Source organism: Alosa pseudoharengus, unplaced genomic scaffold, assembly GCF_046254945.1.
Source record: "Alosa pseudoharengus isolate Yale_2024_CS ecotype anadromous, Long Island Sound unplaced genomic scaffold, YU_APseudo_1.1 YU_APseudo_1.1_scf_19, whole genome shotgun sequence".
NCBI classification, from domain to species: Eukaryota; Metazoa; Chordata; class Actinopteri; order Clupeiformes; family Clupeidae; genus Alosa; species Alosa pseudoharengus.
Genome location: NW_027468657.1, coordinates 22,267,354 through 22,285,601, shown reverse-complemented (window position 1 = coordinate 22,285,601; position 18,248 = coordinate 22,267,354). Strand labels below are relative to the sequence as shown.

The 18,248-nt window shown below is 42.4% G+C and overlaps 1 protein-coding gene across 3 annotated transcripts in view; it reads left to right on the top strand.

The window, feature by feature from the left end:
• The window catches only part of slc36a1 (solute carrier family 36 member 1), a 65,308-nt gene that overhangs the window by 12,468 nt on the left and 34,592 nt on the right, over positions 1-18,248 (top strand). For all 3 annotated transcript variants that reach the window (XM_076292019.1, XM_076292017.1, XM_076292018.1), the window contains exons 6-11: positions 7,909-7,998; positions 8,389-8,473; positions 9,287-9,505; positions 13,570-13,668; positions 13,778-13,944; positions 17,047-17,216. In XM_076292019.1, the coding sequence (XP_076148134.1) occupies positions 7,909-7,998; positions 8,389-8,473; positions 9,287-9,505; positions 13,570-13,668; positions 13,778-13,944; positions 17,047-17,216 (830 nt within the window). The remainder of the gene's footprint in view (positions 1-7,908; positions 7,999-8,388; positions 8,474-9,286; positions 9,506-13,569; positions 13,669-13,777; positions 13,945-17,046; positions 17,217-18,248) is intronic.

The following is an 18,248-nucleotide window of genomic DNA, read 5'->3' as shown; positions in this document are numbered from 1 at the left end:
GCCTGCGTGCCTGTGTGTATGCAGTCATAAAAATTCTCAACTCTTTACTGCATTGCCATGAACAAAGTAAAGGCAAAAAAGGTGTTTATTTGTTGAACAAATTGGGATGCAATGTGAGCCTGGAATTTGATGCCATGCAGGAATTTGCTAGGATCTCAAAACCGGAATATGAACATGCTTTGCCATAGAGAAACACATGATAGCATTGGATTATAAACATGCTTTGCCACAAGAACAGACAAAAACGTGGGGTAAGTCCAGCTATATGAAGTTATTATTTTGCTGTCACTTCGTCTGTTTTATAACCCAGAAGGATGTACTTGGTATCAAATGATAGCTCTGAGTCTCCTCTTTCATCTGACATGCGTGGCATATCTATGCGATCACGGGTCCGCGAGTAATTCAAACGAGAGTAATGAGTGTGCAGCGTTGGTTTGTGTACATGACGTTATTATTTTGCAGTCACTTCGTCTGGTTTTATAAGCCAGAAGGATCGATAAACATGGTACCAATGGATAGCCCTGTGCCCCCTCTTTCATCTGATATGCTTGCCATATCGATGTGATCACGGGTTTGCGAGTAATTCAAACTAGAGTAATGTGTGCGCAGGTGAACGCAGAGAAGTATAGACTGTAAATATGATGCAATTTTATTTAATTTAATGATTTTTTTTTATTTTTATACTTGATCGTACAGACAAGTGTGTAGTCTCGTTGGAAAGCCCCACTTCTGCTCTGTCGTGCAATAAAGGTTTTATCTCGCTGCGATGAACCGTTCCGGAGCAATGTAACAGAGAAGAAAGGGTGTGTTTTTTGACGCACTTTGCGTCAATCGGGTTCTAAGGGTTAATGAATACATAAATGGGACATATCCTACTTTGAGGTTCACTATGGAGTATAGCTCTAAAAGTGTCCATTTCCTAGATCTAGAAATTACAGTCAATAACCATAAATTAGAGACCTCTATTTATAGGAAAGAAACAGATAGGAATACTATACTTCATTCATCAAGTTTTCACCCTGACCATCTAATCAAGAATATTCCTTATGGTCAGTTTGTAAGGCTTAGAAGAATCTGTAGCAATGATGAAGATTTTAAGGTTAAAGCCAAGGACATGTCTCAAAGATTCATAGAACGAGGATATAACCAGGCATTGATTAGGCATAATCAGGCAATTGAAAAGGCAGGCCAGAAAAATAGGAATGAACTGTTGAATCCTACTCCTAAGAAATCAGAGAGTAGAGTAACTTTTGTAACCGAATACTCCACAAATTCCACACAGGTGAAAAGAATAATCAACAAACATTGGAAACTCCTTGAATGCGACCCGAGTCTGAGCCACTTACCAACTAAACCACGATATTGCTTCAAACGGGGCAAGAATATCAACGATTTAGTAGTCAGTTCTATGTACCAAGAACCTCCAGTTACAAATTGGCTGACTAAACAAGTTTATGGTAATTATAGGTGTGGCCAGTGTGCACACTGCTCAAATACTGTTGACACCAAAACATTCACCCATCCACACTCGGGTGAAAAGTATAGCATCAAACAGTTTATCAATTGTCTCTCTACACATGTAGTGTACATGTTAAAATGCCCTTGTGGCTTGATGTATATAGGCCAAACAAAAAGAAATTTGAAGTTAAGAATTGCTGAACACAAAGCTTCTATTAGAAACAACAATATGGATTACGCTATCGCTAGACATTACAAGGACAGAAATCATGGTTCAGCCACTACATTGAGATTCATTGGCATTGAGAGGGTTGAACCTAATGTAAGAGGTGGTGATTTGATAAAACAATTGCTTAAAAGGGAGGCTTACTGGATTCACAAATTGAATGGTCGAACCATATGGACTTAATGAAAAACAAGACTTGAGTGTTTTTTTGTGAACAGAATAACTGGCTTGTAAAAATTATTTTGTATATTCAAACTAATAAGGTACTGTCTTATGCACATCTTGATATTGTGGAATTAATTAAATGTTAGAGGTGTTGATAAACTGATGAACTGTTGATGTTGATGATGAACTGTTGAATTTATGAACAAATTTATTAGGTGGATTTTATAAATTGAATTACTGATCACTGATGTTATTTGATTGATGCTGTTAATGAACTTATGTACTAAATGATTAGGTGTTTATGAATTACTGGTGTCACCTAAACATATGAACTAATTCTTAGGTGTTTTATGAATTTATTAACTACTGATGTTGTATGTGAACTTATTAATTCTGTGTTGTTTAAGAATTATATTGATGTTGATTATGAAATTATGAAATTGATCTCCAAACAAGGTCATGTGACATTACCTGATTTATTCACCTGTGGAAAGGAAGGGGGGATGGTACAGAGCGAACCTGATGAAGTGCTAGGCGAAACGCATTGTTCGTTCTAAAATAAATATTAAGTTAACAGTGATCAGTGTGCGGTGATTTTTGATCTTTCACTCTTGCAAAAAAGTAGGTGTTTTAATCACAGTATCTCTGGCTGACATGGTCAAAACTGCACGAAATTGAAAGTGTAGGATCATTATGACACCCTCCGAATGCATACCATTTTCACTTGCACTTTCATTCATGGGGGGCCATACAATAAATTAATTTATGTGTACATTTAGTGACCGTACACCAACAGAGTTTTCTGTGAATATCTTGAGAACCGTAGGGCCTAGGATGACAAATTTTTTGCGTATGTTTGCCTCCAGGGGTCATGTTAACCCATTCCATATGCACACATGTGCATAAACAGATACACACGCACACACATACATTCACAGTAATCATACGTATGACACATACTCACACAGTAGACATATGTACGCATGCATCCACATGCACACACACAGGCACATACACAGGCACACACAAGCACATGCATGCACACACACACACACACACACACCCACCCACCCACACATAAACATAAACATGTACACGCACACATGCACACAAGAATTTCTCAGAATTATGAACAGGCAAGATGGGGATGGGGTTTTATAAAATTTATTTTACATGTGAAATCTATGAACTAATCATGTTTTGTTACTTGTTGTCTAGCAGATACCAGTGAGAATTGAGTGTGCATAATGCAATTCAGTGAGACAGTTAGAATCATATATGCCTTTCAGCGTGACTTATTTTTGTGGAAAAAATGTGCTGGACTGGGCGGCGGTCATATTTTGTACCGCTCTGCGGTACATCTAGTTTAAAAAGGTTTTAGTTAAAGGAACTGGCCAACATTTTGGGAAATGATCTTATTCACCATCTCCCCCAGAGTTAGATAAGAAGCCATACCCTTCTCTTCTCTGCGTGCTTTGTCCCATTTACATGTTGTGACTTGTATAGTTACAACATATAGGCTACAGATAGGCGATGAACTCTGTTCTCATTCAGAAAAAGCACTGTTACATGTGCGAAATGTAAATAGAACAATGTTTCAGTTCCTTTGTCACTTTTGGGAGATGCCCAAGCCCAACTCAATGGAACTGCTCACCTCAATGAGCTATGCTAAGCTATGCTAACGGTGAGTGCTTTAGAGTTACTGCACGCACAGAGATGAGAAAGGTATGTATTATCTTATCTAACTCTGAGGGAGATGGTGAATAAGCTAATTTCCAAGCACAGGCGCCGACAAAGGCAAAAAATGTGCCATTCCACCATATCTGTTATCACCTCCTTCTCCATGGGCTTGTGGAACTGTCAATCCGCAGTCAACAAAACAGACTTCATAGCTGGCTATGCCAACCACCTTTCGTTGGAACTCCTTGCTCCCACTGAGACTTGGATGAAACCAGAGAACACCGCCACCCCGGCTGCACTCTCCACTAACCTTACACTATCCCACACCCCTTGCCCATCTGGACGAGGAGGTGGGACGGGCCTGCTGATCTCCAACAAGACTACTGCCATTTAAACAAATATGTCTTATTCGAATTCCATGCCATCACAGTGATCGCCCCAGCAAAACTCTACGTGCTGGTCATCTACCGCCCTCCAGGCCAACTAGGCGACTTTATTGATGAACTTGACACTCTGCTGTCCTCCATCCCTGAGTATGACTGTCCGCTTCTCGTTCTCGGCGATATGAACATCCACTTAGATGCCCCAGGATCAGCGGACTTTTTGGCCCTGATCCACTCCTTTGACCTCAAACTGGTTCAAAGCCCACCTACTCACAAAGCTGGCAAAGAGCTTGACTTGATCCTCACTCGGAACTGCAGCACAGACACCCTCATGGTGACGCCTCTCCATCTTTCTGACCACTTCTTCATCCAGTTCAACGTCAGCCTGACAGAACAGCCTCCGGCTCCTCAGCCGATGGTCACGTTCCGCCGCAACATCCGGAACCTGTCTCCAACGCACTTTTCCTCTGTGGTTGCCTCCGGTCTACCTCCACTCAACACCTTCTCCTCTCTGGAGGTTAATGAGGCCACAGACTCGCTCTGCTCCACACTGAGCTCGTGTCTAGACGAGCTGTGCCCTCTTACCACAAGGCCAGCTCGATCCAAACACTCTCATCCATGGCTAAATGATACCCTCCGATCGCAGCGCACCAAACTCAAAGCCGCGGAGAGGAAATGGCACAAATCCAAACTAACTGATGACCTCAAAAACTACCACACACTCCTGACCTCCTTCTCAGCCAGCATCACTGCTGCTAAGACGGCCAACTAAACTTCTCAGATCATGTTGCCTCAGTCGCCCGGTCATGCCGTTTCGCACTCTACAACATACGGAAAATCAGGACTTACTTGACTCAAGATGCTACCCAACTTCTGGTTCAGGCAATAGTCATCTCACGACTTGACTACTGCAACGCCCTCCTGACAAGTCTCCCAGCCTGCGCAGTGAAACCCCTTCAGATGATCCAGAACGCGGCGGCGCGCCTGGTCTACAACCAACCCAAAAGGGCACATGTTACCCCGCTGCTCATCCAGCTACACTGGCTACCTATGGCGGCCCGCATCAAATTCAATGCTCTAACACTTGCCTACAAAGTAGTCTCCGGTTCTGCTCCCACCTACTTGAATGCCCTCATACAGACATATGCTACCTCCAGACCGCTGCGCTCCTCAGACGAACGACGTCTAGCTCTACCACCGGTACGCTCAGGCCAATCCAAACTTTTCTCATCTGTTGTTCCTCGTTGGTGGAACACACTGCCAGTTCCTACAAGGGCAGGGACATCGGTCAGTGGAAGGATTATTTGATTTCCGTTTTAAAATCCAAAATCGAAAAACGAGAATCAAGTCGTTTTCCGTTTTCATAATCGGTTTCAAAACATCAAAATACAAATACCGAAATTAGTCTTAAATTTCGACGATCATTATTCAATGAAGCCTATTCGCTAATCTGAGGAGGCCCTAGAAGCTCGCATCATAGTCTTAGGCTAACTTCTTAAAAATACCTGTTAGATATGGTGGCCTTGGGAAGTGTTGCGAGGGATATAGAAGAGATGGTTAAAAAGGACATGTCTTATGCAGAAAACACTTTAAATAACTTTTGTTCACAAAGAGGTTACTCTGAGAGGAGCATCCGATGATTTTGCACCCAGCATAATTAGGCATCCACTAACTCGGGACCACCTGGGAACTAAGGTGGCAAAAGCAGTTTGCGAGGTAGCCTAGGCCTTAGGGGATGCTGCCACTACATTGCACATATCTGTACATGATGTTCATACATATTGTTCATATTACAGCCATATTTATTCTGCTCTTATAAGGTTACTGCTAATACACTGCACATACGTATACTACTGTAAACCACCTTCTGAAAATAACTGTATACTACTGTCTACACTGCACTATATCTTTTCTTCTGGTTACACACAAACTGCATTTCATTGTCTCTGTTGTACTCTGCACAATGACAATAAAGTTTAATCTAATCTAATATAAGTTAATCTGAGAGAAAGTGGAATAGAACATTATGTCCAATATTCCAATATATGGTTTAATGTTCTGCATTATGTCCAATATTCCAATATGTGGTTTAATGTTCTGCATTTCTCATTAGTGAGTCACTTTGATACTAAAAGTATGATTCTATGTAATGACTATGATATCTGTACTGTCCCTGTGTATATCTGTGTGTGACTGTATTTAGAGATAAGCAGGAATATTATGACTTTGCAGTGTTTCACTGTTCTGCATGGCTGCGTCAGTAGCTATCTGCTCCGGATTGCCAGGTTGCCACTAATCAGGGTCTGATTCAGTGTAGTCCACGTGAGATGGGATGACCAACACCATCTCCCGTCAGCCTGGAAGGATACTTAAACCCTAACTATTTCCCTGTCTAGTTAGAGCAGCTGATGGATCGATCTTTAGGTGAAGTCATGCTGTCTCTCCCTTGTCCTTAGGCTATAAGTTGGATATTTCCTCATTTTTCTACTGGCATCAACTTTAGCAGAGGTGCCAATAATTCTGAGGTACTGTATGTTGGACCAACCTAATAAATACATCAAAGTAAAATGAGTAAAATCGTTTATATTTCTGTATAAACGAGGCTACTGTGGGCCATCAGCTGTTTAATAGTTGAACTTACCTTGAATGACTGGAAGTGGAGTGATACCCAAAAAACTAAAGGGAGGAGAGAGGGATTGACAGAGGGGGGTGGAAGAGAGAGAACCTGAGACCAGACACCCCAATCAAACAGTACTTTTCCATGAAGCAAACTGCCAATAATGTCTTATCAGAGTGATTCCTGATACACACGTCTACACGTCTGCAAAGGATGCTTTTCTATATCCACACACCTTTGCCCTCAATATAACCCTCTGGCTAGCCATGAGATAGATAAGCATGTTTTGGGAGGAGGAAGGAATTGCAGAGCTAGACATATTTAACTACATGCTTCTGGGAAAAGCTATGGGGGATGGTGTTGTCAATATATAGATGGCCAGTGTTTGTTGGTGTGGTGGATATGCATAAGCAACCACTCTAACTTGTCGGGAAAATGGCAAACAAAGTATCAGTGCAGTTTCAGTGGTCAGGTTTTAGAAGGCCATAATGTTGTCTTTGTCTTAGAGTCACAGTTGTAGAGTTGTGTATTAGTAAAGCTAGTGTGGCAAGGCGTGTGCATTTGGACCCAAACGCAGACAGTAGGCTCAGAGGGTACATAAACAATGTACTTTAATGAGTCTTTAGCAAGAGTCAGGGAGCGATATCAATGGGCAAGAAGTGTAGCTTGCAAATCAAAAACAGCAATACAGGAAACAAGGAGTCCAGATCAGTCAGTCAATCAGTCAATTGTATAGAACGAAACGAACACAGGAAAGACAGGTGCCCACAGACCAATGTGGGGAGAAATATAGGTCAGCACTCAGCGAGTCAAAACAAGTGCAGTACAAAAGGTCCTGCTGTATGAGAATAGGAGGTGGACTACTTAGTAATACTACTAAGTACATTTGAAGCAATGAATAAGAAGCTAACCATCAAAATGTTATTAAATGGGGAACAAAGCAGACATCACCAACTGAATGCTACCATAATGAAAATAGCTTATTTAAAACTCAAGGAATCATGGCTACTGTAAAGCATCTTTGGCAATCTGTGTCCTTGATCACATGGGTTTCATGAGATGGTTTTCACTGGATTATTTTAATGGATATTCTAATGTGTGGTAATGGAGCAAGAATGTCTGCAAACCTACAAGTTCTCATGTTGCTCAGTTCTGTAAAATGCATTCTCATTATGCGATCGATGCATCATACTCATTGAGTGTGTGTGATACAAAATAAATGGGAAGTTCAATAACACATGTATGTCTCACTGAAAAGCACCATGCATGTCTAATCAAGTGTAATTACATATCTATAACAATTGCAGTTACCTATCCAACTTACCAGCAGCAAGCAGTTTTATTCCAGTAATGTTTTGCCTCTTTCCTTCATGTGTTAGGCTGGGCAAGCCTTTTCTTACTTACGGGGATGCAGTGGAGTATGGCATGGAGAACGTCTCTTGGCTGAGGAGGCACTCCGTTTGGGGAAGGTAAAAGCCAAGTGACGAGGCCATTAAAGGTTTCACGGTTGTCTCTGAAGTAAACAACACTATTCATGCATAATGTTAAAAGGTTCTGTTTATGTTCAGAATTGTTGTGTCCTCGAGGCAGAACTAAATTACATAAATGGCATCATTACTTCTGTCGTTTGCCCTGTAACTGAGCTACAACCTTGGGTCCTTTAACAAATCAGTCCTATGTGCTTGTTTTTTAAATTGTCCTAGAATTGTTGAGAGAATTGCTTTAAAAAGCTTAAACTGTTTATCATGTTGTCAGTCACTTTGGCTAAAAATGCGTCAACCAAATGTAATGTAATGTAATGCTCCTTAAAATTTTACTTTGAATAATTATGTTTGTTTGTTTGTGTGTTTTTTTGTCAGGCATCTAGTGAATGTGTTCCTGATCATAACTCAGTTGGGATTCTGCTGTGTCTACTTTGTGTTTCTCAGTGACAATGTCAAACAGGTGAGGGGTGACTCCACAACAGCCAGATCCTTCACTCTAGTAAAGGAGTTAAAGATGTTCATGCATTATTTGACAAACAGAAGTCTTCATAATATTTAGACATGCTTCAATTACAGTCAGACATACTGTAGGTACACACAATTCAAAGAGTTGTTGGGTATGTGTTTCGTCACTAGAGGGCAGTGTTGGAAGGTCTTTTTTGCTGAGGAAGGTTCCTATCAGAATGAAATGATCTGGAAGTATTTAGTGATCAGAGCTGTTTGGATTCTCTACATGGTTAGGAAATGTGCTTAAATGCTTTCTTTGAAATATCTGTTAGATTAGGGTACATTGAAGCATCCTTTGAAGGGAAAAGTGATGGCGAAGCCCCACAATTTCTTGTGCCAAGTACAACCAATCAACTTGACAAGTCAATACCACCCACTTTCCCTTAAGTATAAGTACAGTTGGATTGTCTTACGGTTTTTGTTAGTCACTTTGGTGCATTTTACAGATCAGAATTGAAATTTTCAAAACTAGTAGTTCAACCTCCACATAATCTAGTCACTACACATCATAAAAGCAATTTCTCATTATTTTGAACAAACAGCAAAGACTTTGTTCTGTGACATTGCGGTTGTCGTCTTATGAATTTGCCCCTTGCCCCTTTAATTTGGGAAAGAGAGATGGGGTGGGATCAGGTGATGTCCATGGATTGGTATGGAACCCAAGTCAGCGTGAGCAACTGGACCTCTGTGGTGGGGATGATTATTTAATAATGTTTTATGTGTTCATATTCTCGACTGTGTGGTTATGCTGCTACTGTGTGCTTAGGTGGTGGAGGTAGCAAATGGGACGACGTGGAACTGCCACACTAACGAGACGGCAGTGATCGTGGCGAGCATGGACTCTCGCCTCTACATGCTCTGCTTCCTGCCCTTCATCATCCTGCTGGTGTTCACACGCAACCTCAATTTCTTAGCACCCTTCTCTTCGCTGGCCAACCTGGTCATGGCTGCCAGCCTGGTGCTCATCTACTATCACTCCATCACGGTATGGAACACGCACGCACGCACGCACGCACGCACGCACGCACGCGCGCACACACACACACACACACACACACTATGCTGTCTCACTCACTCCCACAAGCATATAACTGACACTTGCAAGAGCACATAAACTCAAGCTTCATTCACACAACAACAAGCCCTCGTATGTCCCAGTAAAAAAAAGAAAACGGGTTTCATGTCTGCGGCCTTGCGGAAGTGAATGTACAAGGCCAGATGTGTTATCTCTGTTATGAACTACCTAGCTATTCCTGCCCCTATTGTGAGGTTAAATCTTTGCTAACCATCTGCAATCTTTGCTGGCACAAGCATCCTTTCAACCCTTTCTTCCTCTTTTTCTTATACACTCTCTCTCTTTCCCCTTCTATCCCTCTGTTTCTCTCTCTCTCTCAATATAGGCATTGCACTCATTACCAGGGTTGGGTCAGATTACTTTGAAATGTAATCCATTACTGACTACAAATTACATGGAAATTTTTGTAATCAGTAACGTAATCAGGATTACAAAAAACATGTAACGTAATCTGATTACTTTAGGATTACTTTTAGATTACTTCAATAAATATGTCCCTTAAGTAAAAGACACCAACACTGAATTGATGAAAGAATTCTCATTCTATTTTTCTGTTTATTATTTCATTACATCTAAGAAATCTCTTTGCTCTGAGTAAAGCATTCCTGTGTGAATTAACTGATATTTTCTTCCAAAAATCTTAATGTAGCCCCTTGTTTTAGTGTTACCATTTACTTTGAGGTCACCAGGTCCCATTGTCTGAAAAACACCCAAAACTAATACATTTCTATAGCTATTCTCCACTTTGGGGGTGGTATTTTGGTGGTTGAAATTTCCCCCATCCCAAAATCGATCACTTAGTCATCATGGATGTGATCATGGATCACTATTCTCCAAACATGCACAACTCAGCTTAACCTTTATAAGGGCACACCTGGACAATGAATTTAGCTTTAGCTGGATTTTTTTGACCCAGGACATGGCCTGAGATTGAATGCCACCATGTCCATTTCAATTGTGGGGGTGAGAAAATTATTCCCTTGGGATGTTTTTCAACCAGGGGCACCTGGTGACTTTCTCAAAGTAAACGGTAACACTAAATCAAGAGGCTACATTAAGATTAGGAGGAAAAGATCAGGCAGTGTGCCGACAGACCTGCCCCATTAGTAAATAAGTTAGTAAGTATAGATACTCTTTTGATCCCGTGAGGGAAATTTGGTGTCCCAATCCGCGAATTAGTGAAGTACAGTGAACACACAGTGAGGTTAAGCACACAATGAGCACACAGTGAGGTGAAGCACACACCAACCCGGAGCAGTGAGCTGTCTGCTACAACGGCGCTCGGGGATCAATGAGGGGTTAGGTGCCTTACTTAAGGGCACTTCAGCCGTGGATGTGGGCATGGGAGTGCTCAACCACTTCCCCCGCCCACATTTTTTCTACTGGTCGGGGATCGAACCGGCAAGCCCGAAGCTTGTCGAATTAAAAGATAACTAGGCTATCATCAAAAAGTTGCATTGCTTCCATGATAAAATGTAATCAGGTAATCCCCAACAATGTAACTGTAATCTGATTACACAATTTTTTTATTGTAATCTGGGCTGATTAAAGTTACTTGATTTTTGTAATCTGATTACGTAATCCAGATTACATGTAATCCGTTACTACCCAACCCTGCTCATTACTCTCACATTCTTGTGATTTCCCCTTGGGGATCAATAAAGTATCTATCTATCTATTTATCTATCTATCATCTAGCATTAGCTTTGACCTAAGGCCAGTGTCTCACAAAACAGCCATGAACTACTGTTGAACTACAATTTCTCTCCTCTCTCTCCATTTCCATCCTCCCACCCCTCTCTCAGACCACGTCCACACGTACCAAAATAATCTTTTTTTTCCATGTATTCCCTGCCATCGTTTCTAGAATATTTGCGTCCAAACGGATCCATCTCAATACGACTCAACACGTTACTTCATATTTCACCCCTATAGGTGGCACTGTTTCTGTTACAGAAATTCTCCAAAAACGGAGAGGAAGAGGCACATAAAGCTTGCGCGCTGAATGCAAACAGACAGAATAGGCTATGACGAAAATGGCTAGTGCAAGGAATCCAGAATCGTTTGTGTGGACTGATAGTGAACTGTCAACTGTAGTCAACTGTAAAACTAATAAACTTAATTTTTACAGTTTGTGAAGGGTGCAGTCCAGTCCTTTATTTGGCAAATGCAGGTGCAAATAATCTCCTTTACTTTCTTTGGTTGTATAGTCCGTGATTCACATTAGTTATTGGCTATCACCACAAGTGCATAGGCTACTAAACGCTAGGCCTACACAAGTTCTAGGCTATTCCGTCGTCACATTTATAATATTGCTATAATACCTTCGTTAATAACAGTCGATACTTTTTGCCTGCATCAAATTGCGCATTTCACTTTTAGTGTGCATCTACTGTAGGCTTAACATGATTTCTAAGCGACTTATGTTCATATCTAACTTCACTAGACTATGAATGCATTTATTTATGTTGTAAAATATGTAAAATAAATGAACGACACCGGCACTACGCACAAATTCATTTAAACTGTACTTCCCTAATAATTTTGAATGTAATACATGACAAAATGGACAAACAACATTTGAAATTGATTTACACTCATTTGAGGTGTTTACTGCCATCACTAACCCAATGAACTAATGAATAGTTGAATGTTGTGTGTGCATGGGTTAACACAAGCAGAGTAAGATGCTTTATTGTGTACACAGGCAATAGAAAAAGGGTGTGCCGACCAGGGGTGTAGTGGTAAAATAAGAGGTCGGTAAACTATGAATTCTGTGATCTCGGTGAGGTGGACGGCGCCATGCAGTATCGGATTTTTTAAAAAGGCGTTAAGAACATGTTTGATGATGGTAAAAGGTTATTGTCCAATGTTTATAACAATACCAATGGTATTAAATGGTTCCTAGAGTGTTGATAAGTGTAAATATTGTGAATGTGGATAATACAGTGTGATTTTTTGAAGTTGCATTTGGTGAATAAACTCTTTTGAAAGGTCAATAAACTCTCAGAGGTGGATAAACTGTGTTTACTTGCGTTTAGCCTCCACTACATCCCTGGTGCCGACGGCATGAGCATTTGGATGCTTAAGATTACTTGATTTGTGTGCTATACATTGCTTTGCACAGCAGGTGTCACTAGTGAGCGCACTGTTTCATGAGGCTTCAGGTAAATGAACCTTTTGGCAAACCAATGGGCTGGAAAGCCTCAGTGGTTCAGGAAGCCTTATTTGGCCTTCACTAGTGATCTAGTGCAGATCACTGTGTGACTCAAAATGGAAGGGACGATGCCAGACAGTTGTTGTGGATGTCCCTGCTGGCTGGCCGTTCAAACATAAACAAATCTCTTCTGGGAGAGCTTCAGGAGGAAAGTGGGCTATCAGCAGCCAAATGCTGTCAAATGACAGCTTGAGGAAGTTATTTTCCCAAACTACGTTGCTGATAAGTTAGCGGCTGACAGTTGACTTCTTTTGTTCCTTATTTCTGCAAAGACTTACACCACTAAGTAGTGATGCTTTTCATAGTTAGACATCATGACAAGTAAAATAACTTTTAAGGTTAAACTCATTTACTTTGAGCCTGTATTGTCACTGTTTAAGGATGGGTCTCTGATTAAGCCCGTCTGAAGGCATGGCAAATAAACCGCGTTTGGTGTTTTTTTCTATCTTTTTTTTCTGTGTTTGTTTACATGTCCTGGCTTCTCTATAATGCCATAAAATGCTTGAAAAACTTAAACAAAATCATCATGCATAGATAATTTACATTGTAGTGTTTGAGCTTTTAGAGTGTGTGTGTGTGTGGAGGGAAGTGGTCTGCATTGTTGTTTAACATGCGTGAGATGCTCTTGGTGCTCTTGAGCTAACACTTTGCTTTGAGGAAAATGTGCATCTCTTTACTGCTTTGTAGTGTGACTCATAACTGTGTGATCTGCAAACCAATGCACACTCTCTTAGCTCTGGCCCTTTGTCTGCTCCAGAATATTTCACTCCCCATTGACCTGCCGTTGGTGGGACGTGCAAAGGACTACCCTCTCTTCTTTGGGACAGCTATTTTTGCCTTTGAGGGGATTGGAGTGGTACGGAACTTGTTTTCATTATATTACTTCATTGTATGTTTCAGTTTTTTTTTTTTTTTTTCAGTTCAATTTTCAGTGGTTGTGAGTTAATCAGATGTGTTCCTTGCAGGTTCTACCACTGGAAAATAAGATGCAGAAGCCACAGAACTTCACCATGGTTCTGTACATGGGCATGGCCATAGTCACGTTCCTTTACATCAGTCTCGGCACCGTGGGCTACTTGTGCTTCGGGGAGAACATCGGTGGGAGCATTACCCTCAATCTGCCCAACTGCTGGTAAGTACCCCAGGCACCATGGGCAAAGGGTCAGAGGTCAAAAGTGAGAGGATGGGGGCATACAGACACAGACACACCATGATTCATAAGGTGTCACTATTGCTGACTCCATCAAATCATATGTTTCTCACGTGCAAAAACAACAATTTGCATTTAGATAGGTTTTTTTATCATCCAAAGCACTTTACAGTGGAGAGAGAACCTCACTAAGTACCACCAATGTGAAGCACCCATTATGTGCCAGACGCTCACCACACACCAGCTTGATATGGAGAGTGAGGGAATGAATGAATGAGCCCATTACACTGGGGGATGATTAGGGGGTGGAGAATTCAGCCAGGACACACCAGGAAACCCATTACTCTTAAATGGTGTTGCTGGGTGGCTAGAAGGTGGCACTCTTCCTTCTGGCCTAAGAAATTGTTTGCGCTGCCCCAGTGCAGTGACGGGGACAATGTGCTGTAGGCGATACCGCCCTTCAAATGAGACGTTAAACCAACGTCCTAACTCATTGTGGTCATTTAAGATCCCAGCTTCAGTAATTCAGCAGACAGAGTATCCGTTTGTCTGGCACACTTAAATGACCACAATGAGGACGTTGGTTTAAGGTCTCGTCCGAAGGACTGTATTTCATGACCAGAGGGAAGAGTGCCACCTTACAGTATAGCCACCCACCAGCAACTTGGCTGTCCAAGGAGGTCTCCCATCCAAGTACTAACCAAGCCCACACCTCCCCAAGCTTCAGTAGTTCAGCAGACAGAGTATCTGTTTGTCTGGTGCTCTCATGTTTTGCATAGATACAGTAGAGCGGTACGCCATCTTGAAGTGACACTAGTCAATCGGTCACCCAGTAAGGTGTTCCTTCCCCTCTCAGGTTAACAGAAACACAGTGAGCACTGCACTGAGATTTTGTGGGTTGCATTTTTGAGTGACTGTTCTCTGAGTGCTGTTTCACTTGAACGACACCGGCACTACGCACAAATTCATAGACAATACTGAAGGCCATCAGTGTTCCGTCCTTCTCCCCTCTCCCCTGCGCATCCCCCAGCAAATAAAAATGGGAATGGATTTCCTTGAGGAACTCACTTCCTCTTGACCGCAGTTTGCCACGTGTCGAAGCGGCCAGTGAACACATAATAATTTTGTCCACTTCTTGAAGGCCGCTCTTGGTTCAATCGCACGATTGCTTGCATGCTTGCTAGATAGCCCGTTCGTTTGCCTGTCTTTGAATTGGCTTCGTTCTTTCGCTCGGGGTTCCGACGCGAGCGGGCGCGTCGCCACTCAATCTTGGCCGATGGGCTCGGCGACGCATTCTAATACGGCTGGAAAGAGGAGTGGCACAGCGCCATCAGTCAAATTAATTTTGCCGCTGTCAGGGGTGGGGGGGTGTCTCTGAGTGTTTGATCAAGGGAGAACTCAATTTACAGAAGTAAACTCTGCCCCGCTGAGCCCTGCACAACACAGCCATGCTGCGTGTGCTCCTACTTTACCCTCTCTTTCTTTTTTTTTTTCTCTCTTTCTTTTTTTCTTTCTTTCTTTCTTTCTTTCTTTCTTTCTTTCTTCCCTTCCTTCTTCTTGTCTTTCTTTCTGTATTTTCTTAGTTCTTTCTTGCCTGCTTGCATATGATCTTTCTTCTTGTGCCAGACTCTCATCCTTCCTTCCCTTCTTGTATTCCTCTCCCTCTCCCTCCCTCCCTCCCTCTCTCTCTATCTCTCTCTCTCTCTCTCTCTCTCTCTCTCTCTCTCTCCCTCTCTATCTCTCTCTCTGGCTTGTAAATTGGGTGTGAGGTAGTTAGTGCCAGTCGTTGGGCCTCAGCAGGAAAAGAGCTGACCAGCAGGGTCCTGTGCCAGCTGGGTCAGACCCAAACACCTCTGCGGGTCGAACCCTGTCAGCACACATGAACCTGAGTTTGGGTGTATGTATGTGTGTGTGTGGTTGTTTTGCATGTGTGTGTATGTGTGTGTGTTTTCTTGCATGTGTGTATGTGTGTGCACATGTAAGGATGTGTGTGTCTTTGTGTGTATCTGTGGTTTGTTTATGTGTGTGTGTGTGTGTGTGTGTGTGTGTGTGTGAAGCTGAGCTTAGGTGCATTAGTGTGTGTGTGTGTGTGTGTGTGTGTGTGTGTGTGTGTGTGTGAGGGATGCACGATATATCGGCGGCCGATATATTATTAGCCGATAAGTGAAAAAATTAAAATATTATTATCGGTCCGATAATAGAATTCTGGCCGATAATTTGCGCCGATATTTTTTAGTCCTAATTTAGGCCTACAGTACGTAAGGTCCGTCTGGCTACACTGAGCTACTTGAGCTGGTTGGCTATACTTTTTCCTCAATATAATGTCAGCGGTGTGAATGTATTTCACCACTCTAACAAAATCTGTGGATATGCGTTCATTTGGGAATCTGTGCATCTCAAAATCCTCTCGTGAATGATCCGCCATTTAACCATAACAGAGCGGAGCTCAGCCCTATCTAGAGCCGTCTTGTGCTGGTGTGTTTGCACTTTATGGCGCTGGTCGGGGAAACAAATAAACAAACTCGTAATCGGGACGAGTACATAAGTAGGCCTAGTTCTAAGTTGTGTTTTAGTATTATATTTGCATTACTTTAGCTTGGGTTTTGTATTATTACCTGGAAATATGCTAACCATTCGTGCTTCAGTTCCAGACAGGTCATCATAATAAGTTATGTCATGTCATGTCAACATGTCATTATCAAGCAAAGTTCATGATCATACAGAGAGACAGAGAGGATGAAGTGTCATGATGAGTGATCTAGACACAGAAAAAAAAGTCACATGATCAGTGACAGAGAGATGGATAAGGGTCACATGATCAGGGACTAGAAGACCGACTAGTCATAGCAGAGAGTTTAGGACTAAATGCAGGGGTGGGTTAGGGAATGTTTCTTTGTACATTCAGAACTGTTGTTGAAAACAATTACTAATGACTCTTTACCCTTCCTACTCACTTATTCTCTCAGTCTCTGTTTCTTCCCTGAGATCAGTTATCCAATATAGGAATATTAATGCTCTCTCTCCTTCACTCTTCCACTCTAGTCACTCACTCACTGAGATGCTTCCTGTCTGCTTGTCTTGTAGGATGTACCAGATAGTGAAGCTGCTCTACTGCTTTGGGATCTACATCACGTACGCCCTCCAGTTCTACGTCCCGGCCGAGATCCTGATCCCTCATGCGGTGTCGCGTGTGTCCGGTCGCCTGGAGCTGCTGGTGGACCTCAGCATCCGTGTGGCACTCGTCACCTTCACATGTAAGTGTGACACACTTCCTTTCTTTCTTTATCTCTTTCTTTCTTTCTCTCTTTCTCTCCCTCAGTCTTGTGTCCATCTCATAGCCCTCTATCTTTTACATTACATTACATTACATTTAGCAGACACTTCTTGACCAAAGTGACTTACATACTGTATGTCAGCTATAATACAAGGAATTACATTATCCCCAGAGCAACTTGGGGTTAAGTGCCTTGCTCAAGGGCACAACGGTGGAAGCCGGGAATTGAACCGACAACTTTCAGGCTACTGTACGCTAGCCCAGCTCCTTAACCACTACACTACCGCCCACAGTGATTTGAACACACAACCTTCTGATCTGGAGTCAGACGCGCTACCGTTGCGCCACGGGGTCCCACTCCAAAGGATTTTGAATGCATCCATCGGTTGGTGGACAACATAACTCTGGCTCTTTGTTGGCATGTGGCATATTTCCCTTTGCTTTGTGTGTTCATCTTTTCCACTGAATGGACATAAAATGTCCAATTGTTCCCGGGGGTTCAGACGAGGGCCATGGCAGTGTGTGATAAATGCGAGGGAAGTGCCAACTGCTTTTGGTGGAAATTAATGTCCACAGAAATTCTGCGACACTCAGTTGACAGGCGTGAGAGAGAGAGAGAGAGACCAATTGAAAATGAGACTGAGCTTTTAGCTTTGAAAATGTATGACAAACCGGTAGAGCTGCTGGCTCCGATATGGGCACTAATCAGGTTTTGATTCAAGCGGGCGAGCACCAGAAATCAATTGTGCTAATGGGGGCTGATCAGAGCGGCACGTGCATGTGCCAACAACTGGATGCCAGCCAGACGTTTCCATTTATAGCCCAGGCTATTTTTAGGGACCAGATATTTTCTGCCTTATCGATTTCTTCTCCTTCAGAGTCCACTGGAGGTGTTTAACTCCCCTCTCGCATCTCCTCTGCCTGCTTCTCACGTGAGGAGGGAGCAGATATCTGCCCAAGGACGGACGGACAGACGGACGGACGGACGGACGGACATTCATTTATTCATTCA